This window comes from Nannobrachium achirus, assembly GCF_963921795.1.
Source record: "Nannobrachium achirus genome assembly, chromosome: 7".
NCBI classification, from domain to species: Eukaryota; Metazoa; Chordata; class Actinopteri; order Myctophiformes; family Myctophidae; genus Nannobrachium; species Nannobrachium achirus.
Genome location: NC_137816.1, coordinates 45919656 through 45945126, shown reverse-complemented (window position 1 = coordinate 45945126; position 25471 = coordinate 45919656). Strand labels below are relative to the sequence as shown.

General features: G+C 40.7%; 2 protein-coding genes across 2 annotated transcripts; one reads left to right on the top strand and one right to left on the bottom strand.

The window, feature by feature from the left end:
• Positions 1 to 3281: 3281 nt before the first annotated feature.
• On the top strand, positions 3282 to 16635 carry LOC308288789 (receptor for retinol uptake stra6-like; the record flags this gene model as incomplete). The annotated part of the gene is made up of 17 exons (XM_080730259.1): positions 3282 to 3382; positions 4150 to 4216; positions 5207 to 5292; positions 5391 to 5530; positions 5628 to 5794; positions 6845 to 6952; positions 8001 to 8068; positions 8701 to 8780; positions 8898 to 8959; positions 9153 to 9315; positions 9495 to 9570; positions 10173 to 10306; positions 11044 to 11161; positions 11554 to 11655; positions 12510 to 12673; positions 14007 to 14144; positions 16397 to 16635. 17 exons carry the CDS (start codon positions 3282 to 3284, stop codon positions 16633 to 16635), a joined length of 2013 nt encoding a protein of 670 aa, XP_080586385.1.
• Positions 16636 to 19043: 2408 nt separating this feature from the next.
• On the bottom strand, positions 19044 to 21254 carry LOC308288788 (immunoglobulin superfamily containing leucine-rich repeat protein 2-like; the record flags this gene model as incomplete). Its single annotated transcript, XM_080730258.1, has 2 exons — positions 19044 to 19934; positions 20196 to 21254. 2 exons carry the CDS (start codon positions 21252 to 21254, stop codon positions 19044 to 19046), a joined length of 1950 nt encoding a protein of 649 aa, XP_080586384.1.
• Positions 21255 to 25471: the final 4217 nt, after the last annotated feature.

Genomic DNA, 25471 nt, shown 5'->3' with positions numbered 1-25471 from the left:
CTGAAGCCATGACACTTTTTACCATAGAATCACAGTCACCAATATACAATAGTAGTATGTATTTGGTATGACTTAACACATAATTATCCTTTTTTTATCAGACACACTTTTCAATGACGCAGCATTGTCAGCATTTGTAGTGGATGGTCAGATAACTTGCTTGCACTCTTGAAATGTAGTTAGGATCAAACAAATAAAGTTAGCAGTCCAATTACACTTTTTGAAAGGTAAATGGACTCTTGAAATGATGTCTTAAGGGCTGGGGCAGTGGTTCCCATTTAGCAATATGTAATTGCATAGTCAGTTACTGTTAGCTCAACCCAATATCAGGGGCAGGGGCAATACTCTCTTGGAAAGGCAATCATGTATCTTGTTAAAATATGAACGGTCCATTTCCTTGTTGCAATGGACTTGGTTGCTTTGCTTTCTTAGGACAGGGTAGGCCTAGTGGCCTACTATATAGTATCACCTTACTGCTTGGTTTGCACATTCATAGATTTGAGAAGCTGTTTCTGAATCTCACGCTTGGTTAATTTGATTTGATCTCTTATAAAATGATTGCCCTAAACTGTTTTGAGAAAATTGAATTTGCTTTATAAATAGAGTCAGACTTTCCATCTCTATGCCAGGCATGTGCACACATAGACATCAAAGGGGGCTTGAGCCCCTGCCCTGTCTGTCAAAACCTGCACTCTCCACAACATGAATGCAGCTTTTGCTATGTTGAAAGAAATGCAAATGCCCTCCCTTTCCATTATTGTACTTGAAGGCAGCATTCAGGAGAATTGCCTTTTTTCGAACTCTACTGAACTTGAACAGACTGTGTCCCCTGTGTAGAAATCCATGTCGTACGCCATATCTTCAGTAGCTGAATCGCGGCCCCGGAAAAAAAGCCGATCTACAAGCTCTCAATGTGTCACAGTCCGAAGCGTTGTGAGCTTGTAGATCCGTCATTTTCACTAGCCATAAATCATAACTCCAGGAGAGGTCGCTAATATTCGGACGTTACGTCTTAGCGACTTCTACTGGAGTTATGATTTATGGCTACATTTTCACTATGTTTTGCCAAAAGTGCCCTTTTATAGGGCACTTACTCTATGGCATGTACTGTATAGTATAGTATAGTCTAAAAATAGTACTTTATCTTACCACATGCTCCTGTTTTTTAGTTCCCTTTTAAGACTTCATACTCCAGTGTAAACATTCAAATGAAATGTGCAAAACAGCCATAGCTGAAGTGAGTGGAGGAGTAGCCTACTACATCAGTATCACTCACAGTACGGCTCTGTTCTGCCTGCCAAACCACTTGAGAAGACATCACATTCCACTTTATAGAATAGGCCTATACTGTAGCACCAGATAAACACAGCGATAAAACATCAGCTTGGCCAAGAAGAGGAAAGTTGCTTTGCTCTTTGTTTTTCGTTCTGATGGAAATGAAAGTAGAATCATTCATGCGTGAACATTTGATAGGCCTGTGTAGCAGTGACTCTAATATCTCCCCTGTTTTTAGGCATATCCCTTTGGTCCAACTTTTCTTCTTTGTTAGAGGCCTGGGTATTGTCTTTTTTTCTTTGTAGAAATATAGCTAGACTCGGCTATTCTGAGAGCCCTGTACACCAGGGTTTCCCAAAATGGGTGCCGTGATGTCAGTCCAGGGGTGCAGCAGAATAGTTTGATAATATTTGGAATTCATAAATATCAGTTCAGTAAGTTTAACCACTTAGAACCTCTATGCTTAATAAAACAGACCTGATTCGCTATACTTGATGAGTTCTTTTCCCATCTACCACATCTCTCTTTCCCAAGAATAGCAGATCTACAAGCTCACAACGTGTCACGTTGTGACGCGTTGTGAGCTTGTAGAGCTGCTATTTTTGGTGAACCTTCCCCCCTAGAATAGGGATGCTGGGGTTCAGGTGGACAAACGTCAAGTATAAAGTTATTTTCAGTCAGTTCTAAAGGAAACGGATATTTCTCTGTGACATACCGTATCTCAGGTGGAAAGATGTGCACATTTACATAGCGTAGTATTCTAAAGATTCTAAAAATTAACAGCATAACTCAGGGGTGCCGTGGATGAAAAGCTTATTTACAGGGGTGACCTGAGTCAAAAAAGTTTTAAACCCCCATGTTGCACACAGCCTTGTAGAGCAGTTCACCCAGGCGATTTCAGGCCTCCGTCATGTGAGCGAGCTCACCGACCCAGATTAGGAAACTTTGAACTCCTTAGGGATACTGAGACGTTTACTGGAAGGGAAAGAGACTGATTTTAAACTGCACTGCATTCATTTAAAATGATGAGAGCAAATTGAAACGATAGCCTTGTCCTTTGTCCACAATATGGATGTTTGTAGACCTATTAACTGGCATCGTATGCAGTACAACCGCAGTATATCTAGCAGGATGACATCGACTAAAGGTCAGGCAATCAACATTCTCCTTCCCCCTCGTTCTCAGGCTAACCCGTTTGACACAAAGGTGGTTCCTGTTTGCAAAAGAGGTTTTCACTGTTTTTTCATCGCATTATGGGATTAGCCTCTTGGGCAATGGGCATGTGGAGGCATACGATTTAACACCCCGCTGCAGTGCTAGAATGATGTTGGTACAGTAAGCTCGTCAAGAAATCCCACTGAGAGCTGTTCCAGTCTGAGAGCACAACACAGCGTTTAGAACAGTTACTAAAGGCACTAAAGGCAGGGAAAGGCAAATACTAAAACATTAAGAACTTACAGTGGAGATGTCTGGGATGAAGATGCTGCATGTCAGATCACATAAATTGTTATTGCACTTCAAGCAGATGCATGTTGCATGCACCGTCCACCACCAAATTTGATTTGGTTCACTTGCCACACACCCTTACACAAATAGATTGTCACTTTTGGTCATAGCTGTAGGTGTGCAGTATCAGTATTTCCCTGTGTAGCCCTTCTGCCGTTGCAAACCGCTCAAGTGCCTCCCTGATTTGTATTTGCTGTATAATCTGTAGTGAGACTCCTAGGCTCATTGGAATTTGTTGGGTGTTACGGCTAAACTCTCACCCAGCCTCATTACATCACCAGCACAACAGTGAGAGAGGTTTTCTGATGGTACTCGTCAACAACTGTGCTGTACCTGAGAAACTCAATCTCTGAGGTTTAATCAACCATCGGGTTGATTGTCTTTAGAAGGAGGCAAGACCTGAAGCCTTTACTTCAGGGAGATACAAATCTACCTGAAGGCAGGTGGCTCTTTTCCTATAGCCAAGCCTTCGTCTGGTCTGCATTGAACAAAGAGCCACGATGAATCTGACCAAAGCTGAGCCTGAGCCTTTTGAATATAGCTATTATGACTATTCAGACTGGTACACAAACAACGCCGAACCGACAAAACCTCCAAAAGAGTAAGTATGAACGTATGAATGTGTGAACATTGGTGTAGAATTGTAATGATATGAATGTGAACAGTGAAGTATTATGATTGGAGGTAAAAACTTGTCTGTTCTGTGGCCTGACAATGCAAAATGATGTTCAAATCTGTCTATACTGGATCAGGTTAGATTAAATTACTTCAGCTTTTACAACCATGGAGTACCGTTAAAGATTGTTCTTTCAAAAGGTGGTAAATAATGTTTTGAATAATGAGTGAACATTTATGCTTCCGTTCATCATTGCAACACTGACAGAAGTATGGGCAACACATTCGCTAATACAATAGTTCTGAACGTAGACATTAACTTTCATACTGAATTCAGTATTAATATAATCAAGATCAAATCACAACAAAACTATAAACACCCTAGAATGAACTTACAACGGTAAATTGCCATGTAAACTTTGTTGGCAGCTTACTAGCACCATATGACAAGGTATTGTACAGTATATTGACCTACAATGCAAGTGTTCAGTTTTGATTCAAGCTCATTTGTATTAGCATTGTATTAATCACTAAAACCCGACAACAATATATAGTTTGTTGTATGATGAATATTGAAAATAGCAAATCTACAAGCTCACTGCATGTCACATCACGTGTGAGCTTGTAGATGCTATTTTCACAATTTAAAGAAGGGATGCCATGTTGAAGGTTTTTACCCAACACGACTTGGTGGGTGTTGTTTAGTGCTGAAAGTTATTTATATTTACCGCTAATATTTTGTTACCATTTCAGAGTGATTCTACCATGTGACCCCACAGCAGATGACAAGCTCTTCAATATATGCATACTGTCAATATCTGTAAGTATGAGAGGGAGGAGAAAAGAAGCCATAAGAACCATAAGTGAACATTAGCGCCTTAATGTGGATTAGTGTGCTATGGAAACACAGCAAGCACATTAGCCTGGGCTCAATGCAGCATTTCACTAACACATTTGTTTTCCCATAGGTTATTTTAAAGATGTTGCAGCGATCTTGGGGCCATGGTTTCTGCTTTATCTTACAGTTGTTATTGTTGTTTTCATTCCATTCAATCTTGGTTAATCAGTTGGCTGCAACGACCTAAGACATAAATTGAGTGAAGATTATACACCATCAGTTTGCTCTTCTCCAATTACATTGAATGGATGTTCTACTTTGGCCATGGAACTCTATGTTCATGGAAATATAATAGTCCAATTTAAATTTCTAGGTCAATGTTTAAGGGCTGTACTTCTGGAAATTAAGTTGCTTTTGTGAGCATCATTTAATGGGGGAAGTATTTTCTGTTGTGCCTTTGACAGTGAAAGTAAAGCCCAATTTATACCTCTTTGTAAGAATGCATCGCTCCCCGAAAACACACGATGATATCTGTCTTGATTTTCTTTGGCCTTAAAAACAGAGGTATTAGGTGCAGGCACGTGCACACATAGACATCAAAGGCTTGAGTCCCTGCCCTTTTATCTGTCTGTAAAAACTGCCCTTTCCAGACCATAAATGCAATTTTTAATATGGTGAAAGAAATGCAAATGCCCTCTTTCCATGCCATACCTGAAGGCAGCGTTCAATAGAATTGCCTTGTGAAAACTTATTGAATATTATGTTGAAAGAATTGCCCTCTCAGTGCAGAAATCCATGTTGTATCTCCAGTATTGACTTGGTTATGCTTAGTTCAGTGTGGTTTCACACACCGAAAATAGACGACCTCCAAGCTCACAACGCGTCACGCTGCGACGCCTCTCTAACATTCTCTGTACGTCCATGATTAGGTGGTCCATGTTTTTAAACATGTATACTGTATGTTTGTCCTAGTTTGTTGTCATGCTAATCCTGGCAGCCCTCACGAGGAAACACAGACTATGCCAGGGGTTCGCCAGAGGATCTGCCAGTATCTTTTGGTGGGTAGCCTACAAGTCATGCATAACATAAATCAGACATGTTTACATGCCATAGGATTTTACATTGTCTCATTGGTGAATGGTCTTCATATCCACAGTCCAGCCAACTTCCTAGACCAGACCCAGAACAAAGCCATAGCAATGGCCGTCTTTGGGTTGATCTATAGCAAGCTGGCAGTGTTAGTGCTTTCTCCCGACCCACTCCCTTTCTCCAAAGACACTCCGGCAGAAATCAAAGGTAAAGAAGACCTCTGTGGTCTTTTATTTCTTGGTCTAGCTTTGGCCCAAATACAGGCCAAACTGAAATATAACATATCTCACATTCTGTTTTTCAGAGTACATGAAGGTTATTGCCATCTTCTACTATCCAGTTCTATATTACCCGTTAATAGTCTGTGGTACACTGCAAATCAACGCAGGCTATGCGTTAGGTGGGCTGCTTTCATTGACTCACTTTGCAGTCTTACTCTGGCAGAAGTTTGACTGTCCCAAAACCCCTGAGGTAAGATTTCCAAGAGAGGCACATGAGTTCACCGTATATTCACCATAATCACTCATATATTCAATTTTCCCAATTGTATCCATCACATTAATGCATCGATAGTGTGGTTTGCACAGTCATTATTAACAATTATTTAACAAGACATTTTGCCAGTAATATTGAAATTGTCTCATTTCCCCTGGTGTTAAGTACTGTTTTTACCAAGTAATTGTTTTTTTTGGTATTTGTAATTTACTGGAGTATTTTTATTTTCAATACTTTTACTTCTACTTCACTGCATCTCAGAGGCAAATATTATATTTTTACTCCACTACAACTTAGTTATTAGTTACTTTCTAGATTATCACAAAACATACACTAATAACTTCTTCAACATATACCGGTATACATTTTGGCCATTTGAAAATAGCTGATCTACAAGCTCACAATGCGTTGCAATGCGATGCATTGTGAGCTTGTAGATATGCTATCTTTATATTACATCAGAGTAAGTGATCTACTTCCGGGTCATGTATCGCTAACTTAAATACCAAACCACTTGGCCAAGATGTACTACATATGTACTAAATATAGCTTAAAAATTCAAACACCCATGTCACCTTTGCAAGATGTCGTTTCCAAACCTCTGTATACAGTTGTATTCGTTATTACCCTCATATTTTGCCTCTGTATAAAATAGTCCGCCGGTCAAATATGTCTGACCGGAAACGTGCGCTGCGGCACAATAGTTCCACCACAATAGTTCCCCCCCCCATTTTTTTTTCTTTTTTTTTCCCTTTTTTTTTAACTTTTTTTTTTTTTAACTTTTTTTTTTTTTTTTTAAACTAGATGTGAGCGGCCCAAAGGGCCGCGACCCTCTAGTTAGTATACATTTGAAAACTTGTGAAATGTGACAATCTGCATAAAGATTAGTTTCTACTTTTGGTACTTTAAGAACATGTTGATACAAATACTTTTGTACTTTTCCCTAAGTAAATGTTGAATTCTGGAGTATTTCTACATTGCAGTATTGATACTTTTACTTTTTTCACCATTGTTTCTTCTCCACAGTTCTACAAGTATTATGCCCTGCTTGCGAGTCTCCCACAGTTGGCTTGCCTGGCATTCCTCTGCGTGCAGTTTCCTTTGCTATTTGTCAAAGGTCCAAAATGTGAAGAGGTGAGAAAAGTCTTATTATGCTTCATCTTGGATGTGGACAACAACATTGTATCATTTCAAAATGCCACTTTACATGAACAATCCCCAAAAGTAGAGAGAGAGAGATAGACATCCTTGTTTTCTCGTCTCTGTGTACAGGAGCTGCAGAAAAAGATTATTGACAATGTACTGTATGAACGGTCAAGTGCAGTAGAATTCAGCCAGCACTCAATAAATGTCCTTCTAGTTTTATTTGCCTCACCAAGACAGAGCAACGGACGCGTTTCAACCTTAACGGCCTTCCTCAGTGTAGGCCTAAACAGTAGTAGGAAGTTTGTTAAGGTTGAAGAATATAACTATGTGAAAAGGACATGTATTGAGTGCTGGCTGTCTCCTTCTTCTCATTATATTGTTGGGCTGTGCATCTTTGCGACTCTAATTCAATTGAGAGTGCTAAGGGCATTCTCTCCAGTAGCTATACTGCAAGCTAAAGAAGTGGGCTTGTGACCAGAAGGCTGGAGGTTAGGATCATTTGGATGGAGAAAGAAACCCTTAACCGTCAAGTTCCTCTGGCTTTTTCTCCTTTTATTTTTTATTTTTGGAGCTGTGTGGAACACAAGCTCCCTATACGTGGCGGTGTGTGTCTGTCTGTCTGTCTGTCTGTCTGTCTGTCTGTATGTAGCCTCTGGTGTAGCCTGAGTACCCTGGGTGACCAGAGAGGTGCTGTTGAGTCTAGCCTGCCCTGAGCATCAACTGCAATACACACACACACACACACACACACACACACACACACACACACACACACACACACACACACACACACACACACACACACACACACACACACACACACTCACACACACACACACACACACACAGCTCCACTTCGAACAGAGGTTCGATTTTTTACTATAGACAGGGCACATTATCTGCTCTAGCTTAGGAGCTGCTCATTGACAAGTAGTACAGGGCTGTGGTTCTACTGTGCAGCTGTGAATGTCTGAGGCTGAGTACGAAGCAGAACGAGTTGACTTACAATAAGAACTATTGTGTGTTTTGCTCCAAGGACCTTGACAGCAGCTACTACACGGCCTATGTGAAATCCCTTCTAAAGAAAAGGTCATCAACCCCCAGGTGAACGTATAAAAGATACTCTCATGTTATTGGATTACGTATGTTGAGTTGTTGTGTTGATTTTTTTAATGTGGATTGATGGATGTAAAAGTCATGCCCTTCTTGAAATAATTATGGATCAGTACAGTGTCATTAGCCTTATAGCATAATTGCCTAAGTTATGTGTTGGCCAAATTGACATTTCTGCCTAACTCTACTCGCCTAACACTGCTGCTTGATTGTGCCTTATTGCCTATATTATGTCCTCAGCCTATCAGTCACCAGTCAGAAAGTGATTTCTTCTTTCCTGAAAACCTTAAAAAATATCGCCACAAAACCTTGTATCTCCCAGTTTCAAATGTCTATGTTTTCGGTAAATTAAAGCCATACTTCATCATACAAAAGTGTCAAACGAAATAGTGAAACTAGCCGTGTGTAGATCGTCTATTTTCACTATTTCACATTTTTAAAATAATAACAAAAAAAATATGGTTTTGGACATGCAAGGTTTCCACCCGACAACAACGATATAACTTAGGCAATTATGCTATGAGGCTAATGATATTTTATTTACATTTCAATTAACTGTGAAATTAAATGCGCTGCTGGATCACATGGCTCACTTTAAATATATTCTTTCTGTGTTTATTCAGCGCTACAAGCACAGACAAACCAACACTGTCTCAAAGAGTAGCTGATACAGTGAAGAGCTACATTTACACTCCAGAGAAAGGTGAGTCTTTCCAGACAAACATTTGTTTGGTTTTTGTTGTTGTAATAGTGTAACAGATGTAATAACTGTAACTATCTGAGTTTTCATAGTTAGTAAACAATGCCATTTCTCTTCTAGTATTCTGTTTTCCCCTAAAGTTGTCCATCTCAGCATTTGTTGCCTTTGTGGCAATCTACCATGTAAGTTATCCAAGAATACAATACACTCTATGCACCTAACACTATATTACCCATGAATAGTCTTATGTTATGTTATATTCTTCTTACAGTATGTTATATAAATATATATATATATTTGCAACAGGAGGCATGTGTGAATTAGAAGAACATTACCTCCTACAGTTCTATAAGTGTACAACTTGTCACCTTTCAGATGGCGCTGTTGCTGGTGGTTCAGGTTATTCCTACTCTCCACATTGTCCGTGCTGGCATCGATGAAAACATCGCCTTCCTGCTGCTTGGCTTCGACATCGTCCTATCTGACGACCGAATGGAGGTTGTCAGAATTGTGACTTTCTATACCTGGTTGTTGGAAGGTGAGTAATTGTTTGCAGCAATTGTGAAAGATGTCAACTGAACCAAGTTTATATTTCTTTGAATTTCTCACTAGAACCAATGCGTAGGACAAGATGCTAAGTGAATATGGAGCCTAGATATTCTATTTCATGCAGATCTGTTTGATTCTCCCTTCATACCATCTTATTGTCGTTGACAGTGTGCTACCTGTGTGCGCTGACATTATCGTTAATCGTCAGTCTGGTCATGCTCATGCGATCAATGATACTTCACAGGTTAGTAGCAACTTTGATTCCTCATGCATATCCAGAATGTGTGTGTGTGTACTAGGGCATTACACAAGTCGACTCCCACCAGAGAAAGTCGAAGTGAAAAAAAAATAATTCTATTGTGAAAATATCAGATCTACATGCTCACAACGCCTCGCGATGCGAGACGTTGTGAGCATGTAGATCTGCTATTTTCACAATTTCTGCCTCTATATACTTGACAATTTGGACAATGTTTAATTTGTCATTTTAGAGGTATTTAAGTCCACTTTAGAAATGTGAAGATATCCTCTCTATACACTTAAACTTTATGTTGGTTTGTTTACAGTTGAGTGAGAAAACAATGTTTCACATAAAGTTAATCATCTGGGGACCCCCCAAAATGATTGGGGGTTGTGTGTGATGTGATGACGTCATCAAACGATAAAGTCGACTTGCAAAAATCACAAGTCGTTAATGCCCTAGTGTGTAGTCTGTGTACCATCCATTTAAATTACCCATCAATATGATCTTTTATGCCTAACATCTCTCAGATATTGCACAACCCTTTGGTAGACGTTGTGTATCACAATCAATGATCACTGGATTCTCCACTTCCTACATTTCAGATCCAACCTAAAAGGACTTTATAAGGGAGACATTTACAGCATTTATAACAGCCAGAAGACAGTCCGCCCATCCAACCCTGGCCTTGTTTGCTGGATGGGCTTGACAGGATACCAGGCTGCAGTCATCTGCCTAGGTAAAATTAACCAAAGATCATATACTTCATCCAAACAATATGTAACACTTACTTTGAGGGGGGCAAATTCATACAGTACATGTAAATATTGATGAATTAATGATGAACTCAGGCATTAATTCATAATGAATTTCCTATTCCTGGTCCTCACCATTAACTAATGCTGAAGTCACTTTGACTTTAAGGATTCCACAGCTACACTTTCATACCAAGGATGAGTACAGTAGGAGTAGCAAGGAGGGTCGTTCTCTGATGGTCGTTCAGTCTGACCCTCTTTGCTACTCCGCCTATGAGCACTCATCCTGGGCATAGAAGTGGAACAATGGAATAACCTTCTTAACTAATGATATATCACACTAGGCTACGTTCACCATTACTTCATGCATGTTAGGACCAGGAATTAATGATGATTCCTCGATAAATTCATGATGAATGAATGCACGAGTACATCCTTTATCAAGCGTTAATAACATGAATGAACGTACCCCCTCAAGTAAAATTGGGCAACAGTGTGACAGGCATGCACAAGCTAATGTAATCTTATGGAACATGCATGCCCTGGACTACAAGATTACAAAAACGCCAACATATTTTTCCCCCAAAGAACTTAAAGATTATGAAAATATCTATCGACAGTTCAGTTATTGATTTGTGTGCAGTGCGCTGACTTCAAATTAACCTAATTGATGGTTTAACTTCTAGGATTAATGATGGATTGTTTTGTATTCTCTTGACAGGAATGATAATCCAGACTATCGTGTTCTTCATCTGCTTTGTGTTTTTGGTTTTCTTGATCATTATCCCCATCTTCTATGGCCGAAACCTCATTCTCTTCCAAATGGCTGCAAAGTCATGGTGAGCTACAGTAACACAGTCAATCACTTAAACCCTTTATTCTTGGTAAAACGGACCAGTGTTGCAACTGTACTTACCTGTATGTGTAGATCTGCTAATTTTCAGCTAATGTTCCCCTCAGAATATGAATTATAAATTGCTTCCTTGGTATAGTGAAATCCTGAATGTGATTGTGAGTGTGAATGTGAATATTAGTAAATAACAAAATAACTTAAATATGATATAGGCCTAATAACAGTAGCAAACTGTGAGGTTGTTGTATTAGGTTCTATGTGCATGGATGCTATCTATAATGTGTGTGTGTGTGTGTGTGTGTGTGTGTGTGTGTGTGTGTGTGTGTGTGTGTGTGTGTGTGTGTGTGTGTGTGTGCGTGTGCGTGTGCGTGTGACCAGGCCAGTCTGGGTCACGTTGATATTGGCTACAGCTCTTCAGCACGTGGTCACCAAGTTTGCGTTCATCAAAAAGGACGCTGGCACCACAGATCTGGACAACAGGTATGTGCTTTATCACTTTACTTTACTCTCATTTACATTAATCTCTTGTGGTGAGGTGTGGGTCTGGGAATTTACAATTTACAATTTAGGTATTTAGCAGACACTCTTAATCCAGAGCGATTTACAATAAGCAGGTAATACATCAATATAATAAGCAAGATAATATGTCAATACATCAACAACAATACAAAAAATGCACAGAAAACAATAACGTAGGTAGACCATGCAAATAAATCAGTAAAAACTTTTGTAAAACCTAAAAATGGTATCTAGCATTGTGATTGTATAGGTCACTATGAAACAAATTACAGAACAGCTTAAACTGCACAATGTTTTTTTCTTCTGACAAAAACTGCTCCCTCCCCCACTTCTTGTATGACAAAATGCTAAAATGACTGATATATTAGCTCACAACGCATCACATCACCACACGTTGTGAGCTTGTAGATCGGCTATTTTGCTATAGTTTTCTGTATGACAAGTAGGACACATTTACACCATACAGGAAGTTATGATGTTGTGAAAAATATTGGTCTACCTCCAAACAGAGTCAGAATTCACGCCCGCTGTGATCTTTGGTGGCCCCCAAGGGAACCACTGATTTATGCCATGTCGATCCAGAGGAATGAGATCAAACTATACAAAGTGTAATTCAGTATATTCAGTTGAATTCTTGGACTGAATGGTTCTTCTGGTTCTGATCCACATTAATGATGCCATTAAATGCCATCTTAATACATCAAGACACATTTGAATTAGATTAAATGAAAACACCAGCTTTTACTATCAACTTCTTGAGTGTCCTCAACACTAACTCAACTAAATGAATTGCTGATTGTAAACTCTGTTCACAGAGGCAGTCTGTTCCTGTTCACCTATCTGCTCTACCTGATCAACATTGTGGTGGGGCTGATCGCTGCCATATGGAGAATGGTGATAACTGCTTTGTACAACATCCTCCATCTTGGACGTATTGACATCAGCTTGCTGCACCGTACCTCTGAAACCTACGACCCAGGTACAGTACCTCTGAAACCTATGACCCAGGTACAGTATGCCCTTTTCTTTTCAGTGACCCCTAGTTTGATATGCACCAAGCCATGATTGATTGATGTTTTTATTGACAAAAACATCTGTCAAAAGGATGAAACATAAAAACTCTTGAGAGATTATTTCCTTTGTGGTCCTGGGTGCAAAATGCCCGCAAACAGACAGACACAGATATATATATATTTTTTAATTTCATTATTATTATTTTTTTTTTCAGTTTTCAATACTTTTGCCAACCAGATTGCCACTGAACACATCCGGGTCATATGGGGCACACACGCCAACTTTGAGGCCGTTCAGTCGGACGACACCCGAATTATGTCAGACAGATAGACAGACAGACAGACAGACAGACAGACAGACAGACAGACAGACAGACAGACAGACACAGATTGTTTGAGTTATAGATAAGATAACATTGATGTCACAGATATGTCACAGGATGGCCGCATGAAGTCCGAGATCAACATTGGAGCCATGGCGTTTCCCATGTGGATCCCTAGATCCACCTGATTCTAATTTTGCTTTGTTTTTTATCACAGATTATTAACATAAAATGTACAGTATGTGATTGTTGGCACCACCAGCATGAAAATAAAAATAGAGTCCCCGCACTGTTACTGTAGTTCTCGCTGCTCACATCACAGATCAACGTTTTGATCCCTAAAGGGTCTTCATCAGTGTGCAGACCGCAGACTCTATTTTTATGTTTACACTGATCTTCTGTTTGTCCTGCAGCTGCTCACCGGAGTCCATGTGCATGCTCCACGTTCCTTGATTAATGGTTGATACTATCCCCTTGGTGTAAACAGACGTTGAAGTTGAAATCCCTGCCCATTCAATGGGATCATTTAAGTTTCCAGAATGGACTAAACTCTTGTTGAGGTCACTGGTGGTGGCTTGAGACCTCGCTGTGTTACAGCAGTGGTTCTCAACCTTTTCAGGCCGCGACCCCCAAAATAATCATATTTTAACTGGGGACCCCCCCTTCCACCCTGATGAGCACTAAGAGTTGAGGCATAACATTTTGTATAACATGGTTCTATTGTGAAAATAGCCGATACATGCTCACAATGCCTCGCGCACTATTTTTGACAATTTGGCCAATGTTTAATTTGTCAGCATTTGATTATGCTTAGTTCAGTGTGGTATCAAGCACCGAAAATAGCCGACCTCCAAGCTCACAACAGCTTGTGAGCTTGGAGGTCTGCTATTTTCAGTGCTTTCACCAAAAGGCCCTTTTAGAAATTTCAGCCCCTGCCTCTCTAACATTCTCTGCACGTCCCTGTGTGCACCCACAGCGTATCTTTACTACACCAACTACCTGAAGGTGGAGGTCAGCCAGTCCCACCCGGTGATGAAGGCCTTCTGTGGGCTGCTGCTGGACCTCCTGGTCCAGGGTGGTGGAGCCGTACAGAAGATGCGGGATGCAGAGGAAGGTGGGTCAAGTTCACGTTTGATTGATTGAATATACTTTAGTAATCATTTGCAAAAGGGTCAGAGGTACAGTTATTATACATTAATGCTAAAATGATAACTGTCTGTAGTTTAGATTCTAGTGCTTTTGAGGTCCTCGAGCACTGTTTCCCAAACCGATTTTTATGGGTCACGACTGGAGAATGAATGAAATCATTTTATATATTTTAAAACAAACACATCTAAGAAATTCCATAAAGCAGGGGTCTTCAACAGGGGGTCCGGGAGAGTTCTTTGAGTGATGGAGAAAAAAAATCTACTTTTTTATATTAACCACTTGAACTCTAGCGTCCAACTTTGGCCAAAAATAGCAACTCTACAAGCTCACAACGCCTCGCAGCGCAAAGCGGTGTGAACTTGTAGATCGACTTTGGTGTAGAGGGGAAAAAGAGGGGGAAAAGAGCAAACTGGCATGAATCCAAAACACACTGATGATTGTGCTGTCAAACAATGAATCTATATGGAATCTATGAACAGGTTGTGGGGGTCCCTGCTTCATCTCTCTCTCAACTAAGGGGTCCTTGGCCTGAAAACGTTGAAGACCCTTGCCATAAAGAAAAAAAAGTAGTAGTGAAAATTGCCTATCTACAAGCTCACAGCGTGTGTGAGCGCGGGCGAGGCGTTGTGAGCTTGTAGATCTGCTATTTTCCACTAGTTTAGGTCCTGCCGTCCGGGCAAATCTCTTTTTTGGGTCTTGACCTAAAATGTTTGGGAACAACTGTCCTAGAGAGAGGTGCATGCATGATTTAGTCAAAGGATTGAACCAGCCTTGAACCAGCTTGATACACTTGATATAAAAACATTCACACATGGACATATCCTGTATGTGCACACAAAAATACATGTGCACATAAATACTTGACACAATACTATACATTTTTCCAAGGACCAATGTGCTTCAAAAGGTTAATCTTTGCCAAAAATATCAAATTCTAAGTAAGATTCAAAAAGACAAATCCTGGACTTTTCTCCATCAGCGTTTCACAAAATGTATGCTCCATTACTGGTGTATATGCTATTACAGTAAGTGCAATGCTCAGTGTTAAATTATCCATTGATAACTCACAGTTTACAAATGTCACATTATCATAATATACACTCTCAGAGTTAAAATAACCAATTAAAGCATATATACTGCGTTGACCGGGGTCCCCCAGAGGTCTGTTGACTCTGTTCTGTACAGCCTGTTATGACAGGCCCAGAATAGGGATGCTAGGGTGGATAAATTAATAATGAGGATTTGACTGAGTATCCGGTGCTGTCAGTGTGTCATCCTAACAGCCCGTGGTGGACAGTAACTAAGTACATTTACTTGAGTACTGGCTACTGAGTATTTTTTTTTAAATAATTATATATATATTATTTCATTATTATTATTCTTTGCAAGCAGTATGACTTTCACTCTGCTACATTTTAGATAGAAATTAACTTTTGACTACATTACATTTCTAGATACAGACTCCTGGGACCCAAACTTACGAGTGAACCATTAGGACAACTTTTTTTTTTTTTTAAACAAGGGTTAATATTTTAGAGTGTAATTAGAGAAAAGAAATTCATTTAAATTCATTTACTGCATTCTTGCATTTTAATGATTTTGATTTAATTGGTTAGGGGCATGCGCAGTGGCTATGGCTAAATATGTCTTTTTAGACACAATAAACTGCTGAAATCAAAATTGTTAGCCATATATAAAAAACAAACATAAAATGTCCTTTCACATTTTGCCTGGAAAAGATAATGTACTTTGTAACTTCTACTTTTGATTACTTCTGTATGGTGGATAAAGTATATATACTTTATCCACCACTGCTAACAGCCTGCTCCTCCTTGCTTTCATCATTGGTGGTAAAAGTATAAAAACATTTTGTACTTTTGTACTACAACATTTTGTACTACAAAGCAGTATCAATACTGCTTTGTAGAAATACTCTGTTACAAATAAAAGTACAGAATTACAAATTTACTTGAGTAAAAGTACAAAAGTATTGGTGTCAAAATGTACTTGAAGACCTAAAAGTAAAAGTACTAAAACGTTTGAAAATAGCCGATCTGCAAGCTCACAGCGCGTCGCGACGAGTTGTGAGCTTGTAGATCTGCTATTTTCAAATAGCTTATGATATAAAATTGGGCAAAATTGGTTCACATATAATATTACGGTATGTTTTATAAAATAATCATTTTGAGTTACTTTACACCACTGTCTTTCTTTCAGGCATCCAGATGGTGCCGCAGGAGAAGAGGCAGAACAAGGCCAGCCACAGCAGGAGGCTCCATGGGCGCTGGAGGCTGCTCTACACCCTGGTCCACAACCCCTCCCTGCTGGGCTCCAGGAAGCACTTCCAGCTGCACTCCTCCGAGAGCCTCGGCAACGGAAACAACAACCTCAGCACCAATAAGGACGGCAGCAGCAGCACACCGGCCGCTGACACTGCAGCCGCTCCAGATAACTGAGATCAGGATGCTTGCTCTATACCATGGGTCTTCAACAGGGGGTCCGCGACCCCTAGTGGGTCCTCAGAGTTGCTACAGGGGGTCCTACAAATATTTGAGGGATAGAAAGTTTTGTTCTACTTTGTTATATTAACCACTTGAACCCACTTGAAAGCGTCCATATTCTGAGAACTTTATCCAAAAATAGCAGATCTACAAGCTCATAACGCCTCGCGCTGCGAGGCGCTGTGAGCTTGTAGATCAGCTATTTTTGGCAAAGAGGTTTGTTGCAAGGGGTAAAAAAAGCAGACTAAGTACAGAGTGAAAGGTCAAGTTTATTATGACGGTTCAAGTGGTTAAATATCTGAAAACACAAACAATTGTGCTGTCAAACAGTGAAACTATATGGAATCTATGTACAGGTTGTGGGGGCCCCTGCTTCATCTCTCTCTCAACTCTCTCCTTGCCCTGAAAACGTTGAAGACTCCTGCTCTATACCAGTGGTACTCAAATGTTTTCCTGTCAAGGACCCCCAAATTGACACTCGTTAGCCCGCCTCCCCCGTATTTGAAAAGATATGCCATGCATCAGGGACCCCCATAAGAGATGATATTTACGGCTCTAGCTGTGATTCTCGACTGTTTTAATTTCAAGGACCCCCAGTTTGACATGCATTAGGCTACGGACCCCCATTTAATGGCATTTCTATCTACCCCAATTTATATCGTAAAATCAATGTTAATTTAACTTTGAGAGTGTACAAATGAAACCAAATGATGGTTCCATTTGTACATTCTCAGAGTTACATACCCATAAGGGTCCTTTTGGTTCCTAACTATGATTTAGCTGGGGACCCCCTGGAACTCCCTCAAGGACCCCTGGGTGTCCCCGGACCCCACTTTGAGAACCAATGCTCTACAGTGTACCAGTCTTATGGCTTATGATGACGTTATGCACAGATCTCTGCTTGTGGCATCACACAGGGTTCAAATAGGACTCAAGACTGTATTGTCCATGTGATCCTGCTCTACCCCGAATGTCCTTTTCTCTCTGTACAATGAAACAAAAAGAACAAGTAATGTTGAAAAGGATACTTGGTGTGTTAATGATATGAAATAAAAAATACATACTGTACAGATTTGCACAGTGGCCCACTTCGTCGTAAAAGTGCGCAGTTCTCTTGTATTCCCGAATCCCGGCCATGCCTAGAGATTTACAGAACCAGTGTTTGGTATTTGGATCAAATGAATATTAAAGTTTCCTCTAGTAATGGGCATCAATTTATTTTATACACAATATGAGTGATGTGGGATATTATTTTAGTCAGTATACAAACTAATCAAGTCATTTTGGCCTATTTTGCATGCTACTCACTCTTAATACCTATAATATATATTTGATCATTAAACTATTTTCCCAGTTCTTTCATATTGCATCCATTAGTTTCAACCTTTTCTGGTTTTCAGTGTTGTAATGACCCAGGAACGACATGAACTAGACACATTTTGTCCTGCTTTCATTTATGCACACTCATGTGATCAGTTATTTCTAACCATTCTTTGGTTACTCAAGTGCCAATATTTATTTTCCTGTTGTCTAGAGAAAGAGAGAGAGAGGGAGGGAGGGAGGGAGAGAGAGAGTCACACTGAAGCAGTGATCACGTACTTCTTTGAGAAAGCTTTATTGATTGAGGCACGTTATCTTGGGAAGGTTTCTGGTGAGGATATTTAAGTATTTAAATAAATACATTTCACCTTTATCACAAAATACAATGAACTGACACTGAGGATCACAACGTTGTAGTAATTACTGTAGTGTGGAGACAGCAGCAAGGTTCCACAATGTTATTTGAATACTGACACGTTACCTTGAAAGACTCTTAACAACAGCATGCAGGAACAGTATACCACAGAACAACACTGAAACGTGTTCTTGTCGGAGTTAACATGGATAATATTATAACTCTGACCTACAGTGTAGCTACATTTTACGAGCTTTATAGAGAGCACTATTACAAGACCCACTGATTTGAGATTCTGCTTTTACCTTCACCATTAGTTTTCAAAGGGCGTGAACTTTATTTCTTGACAAAGAACTCCACTCAACTAACAGACCCAATTTATTCTTTAAATTAAATTTGAATACTTTTAAAAGATATGGTAGGATTCCACACTTTCTTTTCTCAAGGTAGTTTAAACTACCCCTCGCATGACACCCATTTCATTGCTCCCTATTGCACCAGGGCCAGGACCTTACCATTACGTAGTTGCTTCCCATTGTGCTAAAATTGCAGCTTATACATCTAACACTTGCTGGAATCGCGTGTGCAGCCACTACATACCTACAATGTGAATGTAAAGACTTGCACCATAATGCAGTATAAGCTTGAGTGACAACTGGCAAGTTGATGACAGTGCAAAGCATTTAGATCAGTGATTTGGATATTTGTAGTTACTTGTGATATTGACTGCCTCAGCTCCTAGCGGTAACCTATCACTGTATTCGGAGCCTTCTTCACAGTCATCCATGTTCCCCTTGCACTGTGACAGGGTGACTGACTCTGTCACCACACTTCCCTCCACATCCCTACTAGCACTCTCTGACTCTGCCTCCCCCTCTTCCAGCTCGCTGCCATTGATGTTCCTCTGAGACTCAGTGTACGGCGTGTGAAAGCTGGTGGTGAGCTTTCTCTCAGCGTGATACTGGTCCTTGGCCTTCATGATCAGCTTGTAGGTCTTGCTGCGGTATTTGTACACCAAGTGGAAGCACGTTGCCCCGAGGAGAGGCACGGTGGACACGGTCAGGAGGCATATGCTGACTGAGATGATGATCAATAAGTTGGGTACCCTTCTCCTGGTGGCAAAAAGGACTCGGACCTCGCAGTCATGACCTCCATAAGTGAGACAGAGGGAGTAGTTGGTACCAGGACGTAAGCCCTGAAAGATATAAGTGTTGAGGCCATCTTCAATCCTGGACCACTGGACAGCGGAGTGTTTGTGGTCATCAGTGATGCACAGGTACAAAGAAGCGTAGCGTTTTTCGGATCCCTCCGATGGCTCATGAGGCTCTGGACCATTGGTCTGGAGGCCGTCTGAGGTGGCATGGTTGACTTTGGGTATGAGCAGTGGGTTGATGCGCACTCTCGCCTCTGTTTCGGACACCCCTAAGGCGATAACGCCAAAGTCAAATGTGTACTGCTTGACTTCGTTCAGACTGCCGTTGAATGCGTGGTTAGTAATGTATTGGGTGTTGGGGGTCAAACCACATTTGCTATCATGCGGTGGCTGAGTTGGCGCCCGCTTATAATGCTCATTGTCTATCTCGGTAACAGGCGGAAAAGGGGGATCAATGTTGATATCTTTACTTTTCAGATTAGGCAGATGAAAAGAATGGAAAATAGATGTTTTGGCTACCGGTTGTTGTACGGATGGAAGGATGGGCTGAAAGGAGGGAACAACATTGATTATACTTTTTCTCTCCGAATTAGGGTGTTGAAAAATTTGGAAAATAGATGTTTTAGCTACTGGTTGTATAGATGGGAGGATCTTAGTAAAGATTGACACCTCGGTTACTGTCTTTACAGGTGTGGGCTGTGGCGAAGCCATCACCTGCAAAGAGACGCTTTTCTCAGCTTCACCAAATTCATTTGTAGCCGAGCAGCTGTAATTTCCACTGTCTTTCTTACTAAGGTGTGATATGACAAGAGTTCCATTACTAAAAACTTGAAATGGGTCATTGTCCAGTAAGGCCTCAGCTGATTCTGCCGAGTCATCCTCTTCAGAGAGCAAAGCTAGGTCTCTCTTCTGACTCTGCGAGTGAATTTTCCATATGACCGCTGGTTTGGGATTTCCCTTGAATTCACAGGTCAAGATCAACATGGTATCCTCACGAAGGGTTGTATTATGAATGTTTGGCTCAGACATTATTGTAACATTAGGGCTCATGCACTTTGATTCGGGCAATTTCACAATAATTGCCCCTTTGAGTCGCGGCGGGCTCGCACACGTGATGAAATTCTGCTCCGGGACGGAGATGGTGGTCTTCAGGATCCAGTCCCTCAGCCAGTCCATGGAGCAGACGCATGCAAACGGGTTGTCATAGAGCTGCAGATGTGACAGGGATATCAAACCGTCAAATGTTCCCTGGGCGATGGTGATGAACCTGTTATTGTTAAGCCGGAGAGACTTCAAGTCTTTGAGGCTGGTGAAGGCGTCCCTCGGCAGGTTGACCATCTCGTTGTGGTTCATCTTAAGCAGCTGCAGAGACGTGAGGTTCTGGAGGTCCTCCCAGGGGAAATCCATGATCTGATTGTAACTGATGTCAAAGTTGCGCAAGTTAACCAAGGGCGTGAGGGAGCCCTCCTCGACTGAGACTATTGCATTGTTGGCCATCCAAAGGGATGTCACTTGGGTGACATTTTCAAAACATCCCAGCGTGATCGCAGTGATTCGGTTGGCAGAGAGGCTCAGAATGGTGACATTGGTCGGCAATCTGACAGGGACTTCAGTTAGTTGTTTGTAGGAGCATTCGGCAAACTGACGTCCATATTTGTCTGAGCAGGAACAGAGTTCGGGGCATCCCTGACCAGTGCCAATGACCATGGCAATCCAAAGCGTGAAGAGGCTGCGTGAGGTTGCCATTTTCTACGCAGATCTGCAAAACAGAGACAGAGTCAAAGCATACAGTTTCAGTAATGCAGCTTTGTTTATGTAATACAGGATTTATTCCCCCTCAAAGCTTGACTATAATATTTACTCAGCTGCAAATTGCAACTATATATTTTTTATACACACACATAGGCCTATATTACATATAGGATATAGGCCTATATGTTGAAACTAGAGTTTTGGTGTTGAACTTGCAACTTTATTAAAAGACTCAGTCGGTGCCATATTTAAAGTGGGATGACCTCTTATATTGCCGGTTCGCCAACAAAGGGTTAAAAAAATAGTGTGCACGCTGGTGCACACATTCGTGCACAGATCATGCACTATGCATGTGCATGCTTTTCACAGCTTTCAAACAAAAAGATCCGCTTGGAAATCCGTTCAGGCATTCAGGAGAAAGGAGCCCTTATGTTTTCTTCAAATGTAAACAAACATGGCTGCCATGTTTGAAAGATGGGGTTGGTATGGGGGTTAAACATGCAATTTCGCGATCGCGATCATGCCTAGTACACTGTTGGAGGTCCAAAAAAAAAAATTCAAATTTTTTTTTTTCAAAAAAAAAAAAAAAAAAAAAAAAAAAAAAATATATATATATATATATATATATTATTTTTTTTAAAAAGACGTTCAGAAGACGTCTGGCAGGGAGGTCCATAGTGAAAAAGACGTTTTAAAGACGTTTTTATTATAGAAATGTCTTTTTTGGCAGGGTATGAGTTAAAAGAAAAATAGAGTTGCAATTTGTAGCCTATTTACTCTAGTGTACAGAGCCTTTTATTTTGTGCTCAAAGCTTGACTAGCCTATAATATAAAATGTAGCATGCAAAAAATATTTCAAGTCAATAATAAACATTATGCTAATATTTATGCTCCATCGTGTGCGATATTGTGTTTTATATAGCCTACAATATCGCCAATATTTATAGGTAGTCGAATCATTCTCTCGATCGAGTCAGTGCTGCTAGTGATGACAAACATCTGTGCATATCGATTAGGTTCAAATTCAAACTACGCAACAGCAGCGTTTCGTGCCCTGTCCTTGATAAATGGACTGGTATGCATGGACACTTGCATTTCAACGGTGCTGTCAAAGCCATTGCACTTATTATTTACTAAGGGGTCAGTAGAAATGCATGTTATTTGTATTCGAAAAGGAAGAAATTATACGTGGCTGAAATATTTTTCTTGGAGGTCATGCAGAAGCCATGTCACAGATGAGCCCTTGCTCCGCAGAAAAGGCTGCGCGCCCTCTCTTCTCGTCGTCTGTAGTAAAAATAAAAAATACAGTTTCGCTACTTACCAAAACAAATACGTGTCTAAAATGTTGAAAGCCTACTTTCCTTAGTGGCAGCACTCTGACCCCCCCACCTCATGTCTAAAATACATCATTTTAGCGAGAAATGAAAATATTTCACCGGAAGGCAAAATCTGGTCAATGGAATTTTCTATTGACAAGATCTGTAGAGGGCGGTGTGGAGTAGCTAAAACCTCCAATGAAATGCTTTCTTTTCTTGCCAAAAAGTGTATTTTAGACATGAGGTGGGGGGCTCCCAGTGTTGCCACTAAGGAAAGTAGGCTTGCAACATCTTAGAACCGTCTTTGTTTTGGTGAGTGGCGAAAGTGTATTGTTTATTTTCTACCACAGACGAGAGGCTGAGCAGCATGGACTACCGCGGCAGTGAACGCAAGGGCTCATCCGTGACATAGCGTTGAGGAGAACTCCTTCTAACGCTATGGAGGCACGCACTTGCATCTATCCTGTATCGATACAGGCTACTACCTTGGATGGAAATATAGCCTACTGTAACGTCTTCTTACCAGTGTGAGTTTTTCCCCTTTTCTGTTTTCCTCTGGAGAAATCCTTTACGTCTCAAGATAAATCCTTTTGTGTACGGTCAGTCTCCGCTTTTAGAGCCAAAGCAAGTCTAGGTGTTCTGAATAGAAGCTTATTGAAAATGATGTGTTGTAGCTTTACATTAATAAATCCTATACATGTTTAAAACATGCGAACCCTCTCCTGAAAAGTGCCCAGGAGATGATGATCGTTGTAAATATAGCCTGCATGTAGGTATGTCTCACAGAGTTGTCATCCCCTCCCATTCCATGAGACTGGATGTGTCCAAAAATTAAAGTGACACAACCCCCAAACAACCATTTGTATTGTCCTCCACTGTCACTGTCAGGTCCTATACCTTCCATCCCTTAATCCCCAGGTATTGGGGTATTCCTGGCCTAATAAATTGCAGTTTTGATTAAATCCTTTTGAATGAAAGACATATAAATACAATTATTATAGTACTACACTGTTAAAAGCATGCCTTCCAAAACTTTTAAGCTATAGGCTACTTGGAGATACTCACACCATCTACACATTAAGTTAGATTTATTTTAGTTTAAAAGTATTTCTGCTAAATAGGTTATTTTAAGGTTATTTTAATACTTTTCAAAGTTGGATGAAATGCAAATAAAGAAAGAATGTCAGCATGCTTAAGTAGTTACATTTATATAAAATATGTAGGCTACTTACAGTTGTTCATGCATGCACTGAGCTTTTGCAACTGTAGGTCGCAGTTTAGTGTCAGAACCGTCACAGCTTGATCGTATCCGTTCGTCTGTCTGTCCGGACGGGTAACACCTGACACTGTGGTTCCCGTGACACATCACTGTGACATCACAGGTGACATCACAGTGAGGTTAGATAATCAGAGCAGGGATAACGCCTGACACTGTGGTTCCCCTGATACATCACTGTGACATCACAGGTGACATCACAGTGATGTCAGATACTCAGAGCAGGGATCTCCATATATTGGCATCAACAGGTGACATCACAGTGGTGTGGCTGGTTCAGACAGGGATCTCCATGCATGGGCATAAAATGGATTGTATGTTGTGATGTCATGGGAACCATTCTAACAGAATCCCTTTTATGTCGATATATGGAAATCCCTGATCTGATGTCATCAATATCTAACAGGATTTCATATGGGAATGCCCATATATGGAGGAAGACAGCCCATATCTGTGTGGCTGGTTCAGACAGGGATCTCCATTTATGGGCATAAAAGGGATTGTATGTATGATGTCAGATGTGATAGACGTCATAGGATTTTAACATAACGAATAACTGAGTAAGCATGTTTGGGCTCTCACAGCATATCTCCATATACAGTACATGGATCTCCATATATGGGTAACTGGTCTGATATACATCGCTGTACGGACGGCCAAGGCATGGCGCGACCGCTTGTCGCCCTGAGGCGTCTTACTAGTATTATTAGGCATTCAGTATTACCAGTTGTAGCATGCTACAACTGGTCATATGATGCAAAATGCATCATATGACCAGTTGTAGCATGCTGAAATACTAACATATCTAAAAACACAGATTGAACACAAAAAATAACTCAGGATTGTGTTGATCGTGTCCCACACAACAATAAAATAAGATCTGGTTGTCCCAGAGGTGACCTGGTCCTTTAATTTCATCAAGTGTCCCGCTGGCCAATTACAGCGCGTCCTGCAAAGCTTGGCCAATGGGACCCTGGGCGTAAAACAAACTTTGAGCCGCTTGTCCCAAGATGTAGGCCATATCTAGGACAGATCATGATGTAGGCCACGCTTCAGCCTTCAGATCACTTAAGCTCCGGACATTTTACACAAGAAACTTTGAGCTGTTACTTTGTGCCAAGATGTAGTAGGCCATATCTAGACCAGGTGTAGGCCACGCTTCAGTTTACTTTTGACCGGACAAAACCAGATGTTGTAGCTAAAGCTCCTGTTCCAGGAGCAGCGCTCAAAAAGGGACTGTCACACCACCACAGTACTTATTTCTATTCAGCAGCAGAGATTCAGAGGAGGAGGTGACCTGGCCTCTCCCATATCTCTACTGTTATAGAGCACAATCCATCAAGGGAAGTTTGCTTATTTTATGCTGCACTTAAACGCTGATCATCTCACATTGTCCAGACATGAGTCAGCAGGCCTGACTCATGTCTGGTCTGGCCTGGCCTGGTCCTGTGGATGACGATGATGAATACACTATGATTATTGTATCTCCAATGAGAAAACCAGCAAGATAGTTTGAAGTCCATTGCTCTTAGGCCCAGTAACAAGAATAAAAATGCTTCACATTAGCAAATGTGGCAAACTGGCAACCCAAACTGAATAAAAAAGAAATATAACATAAA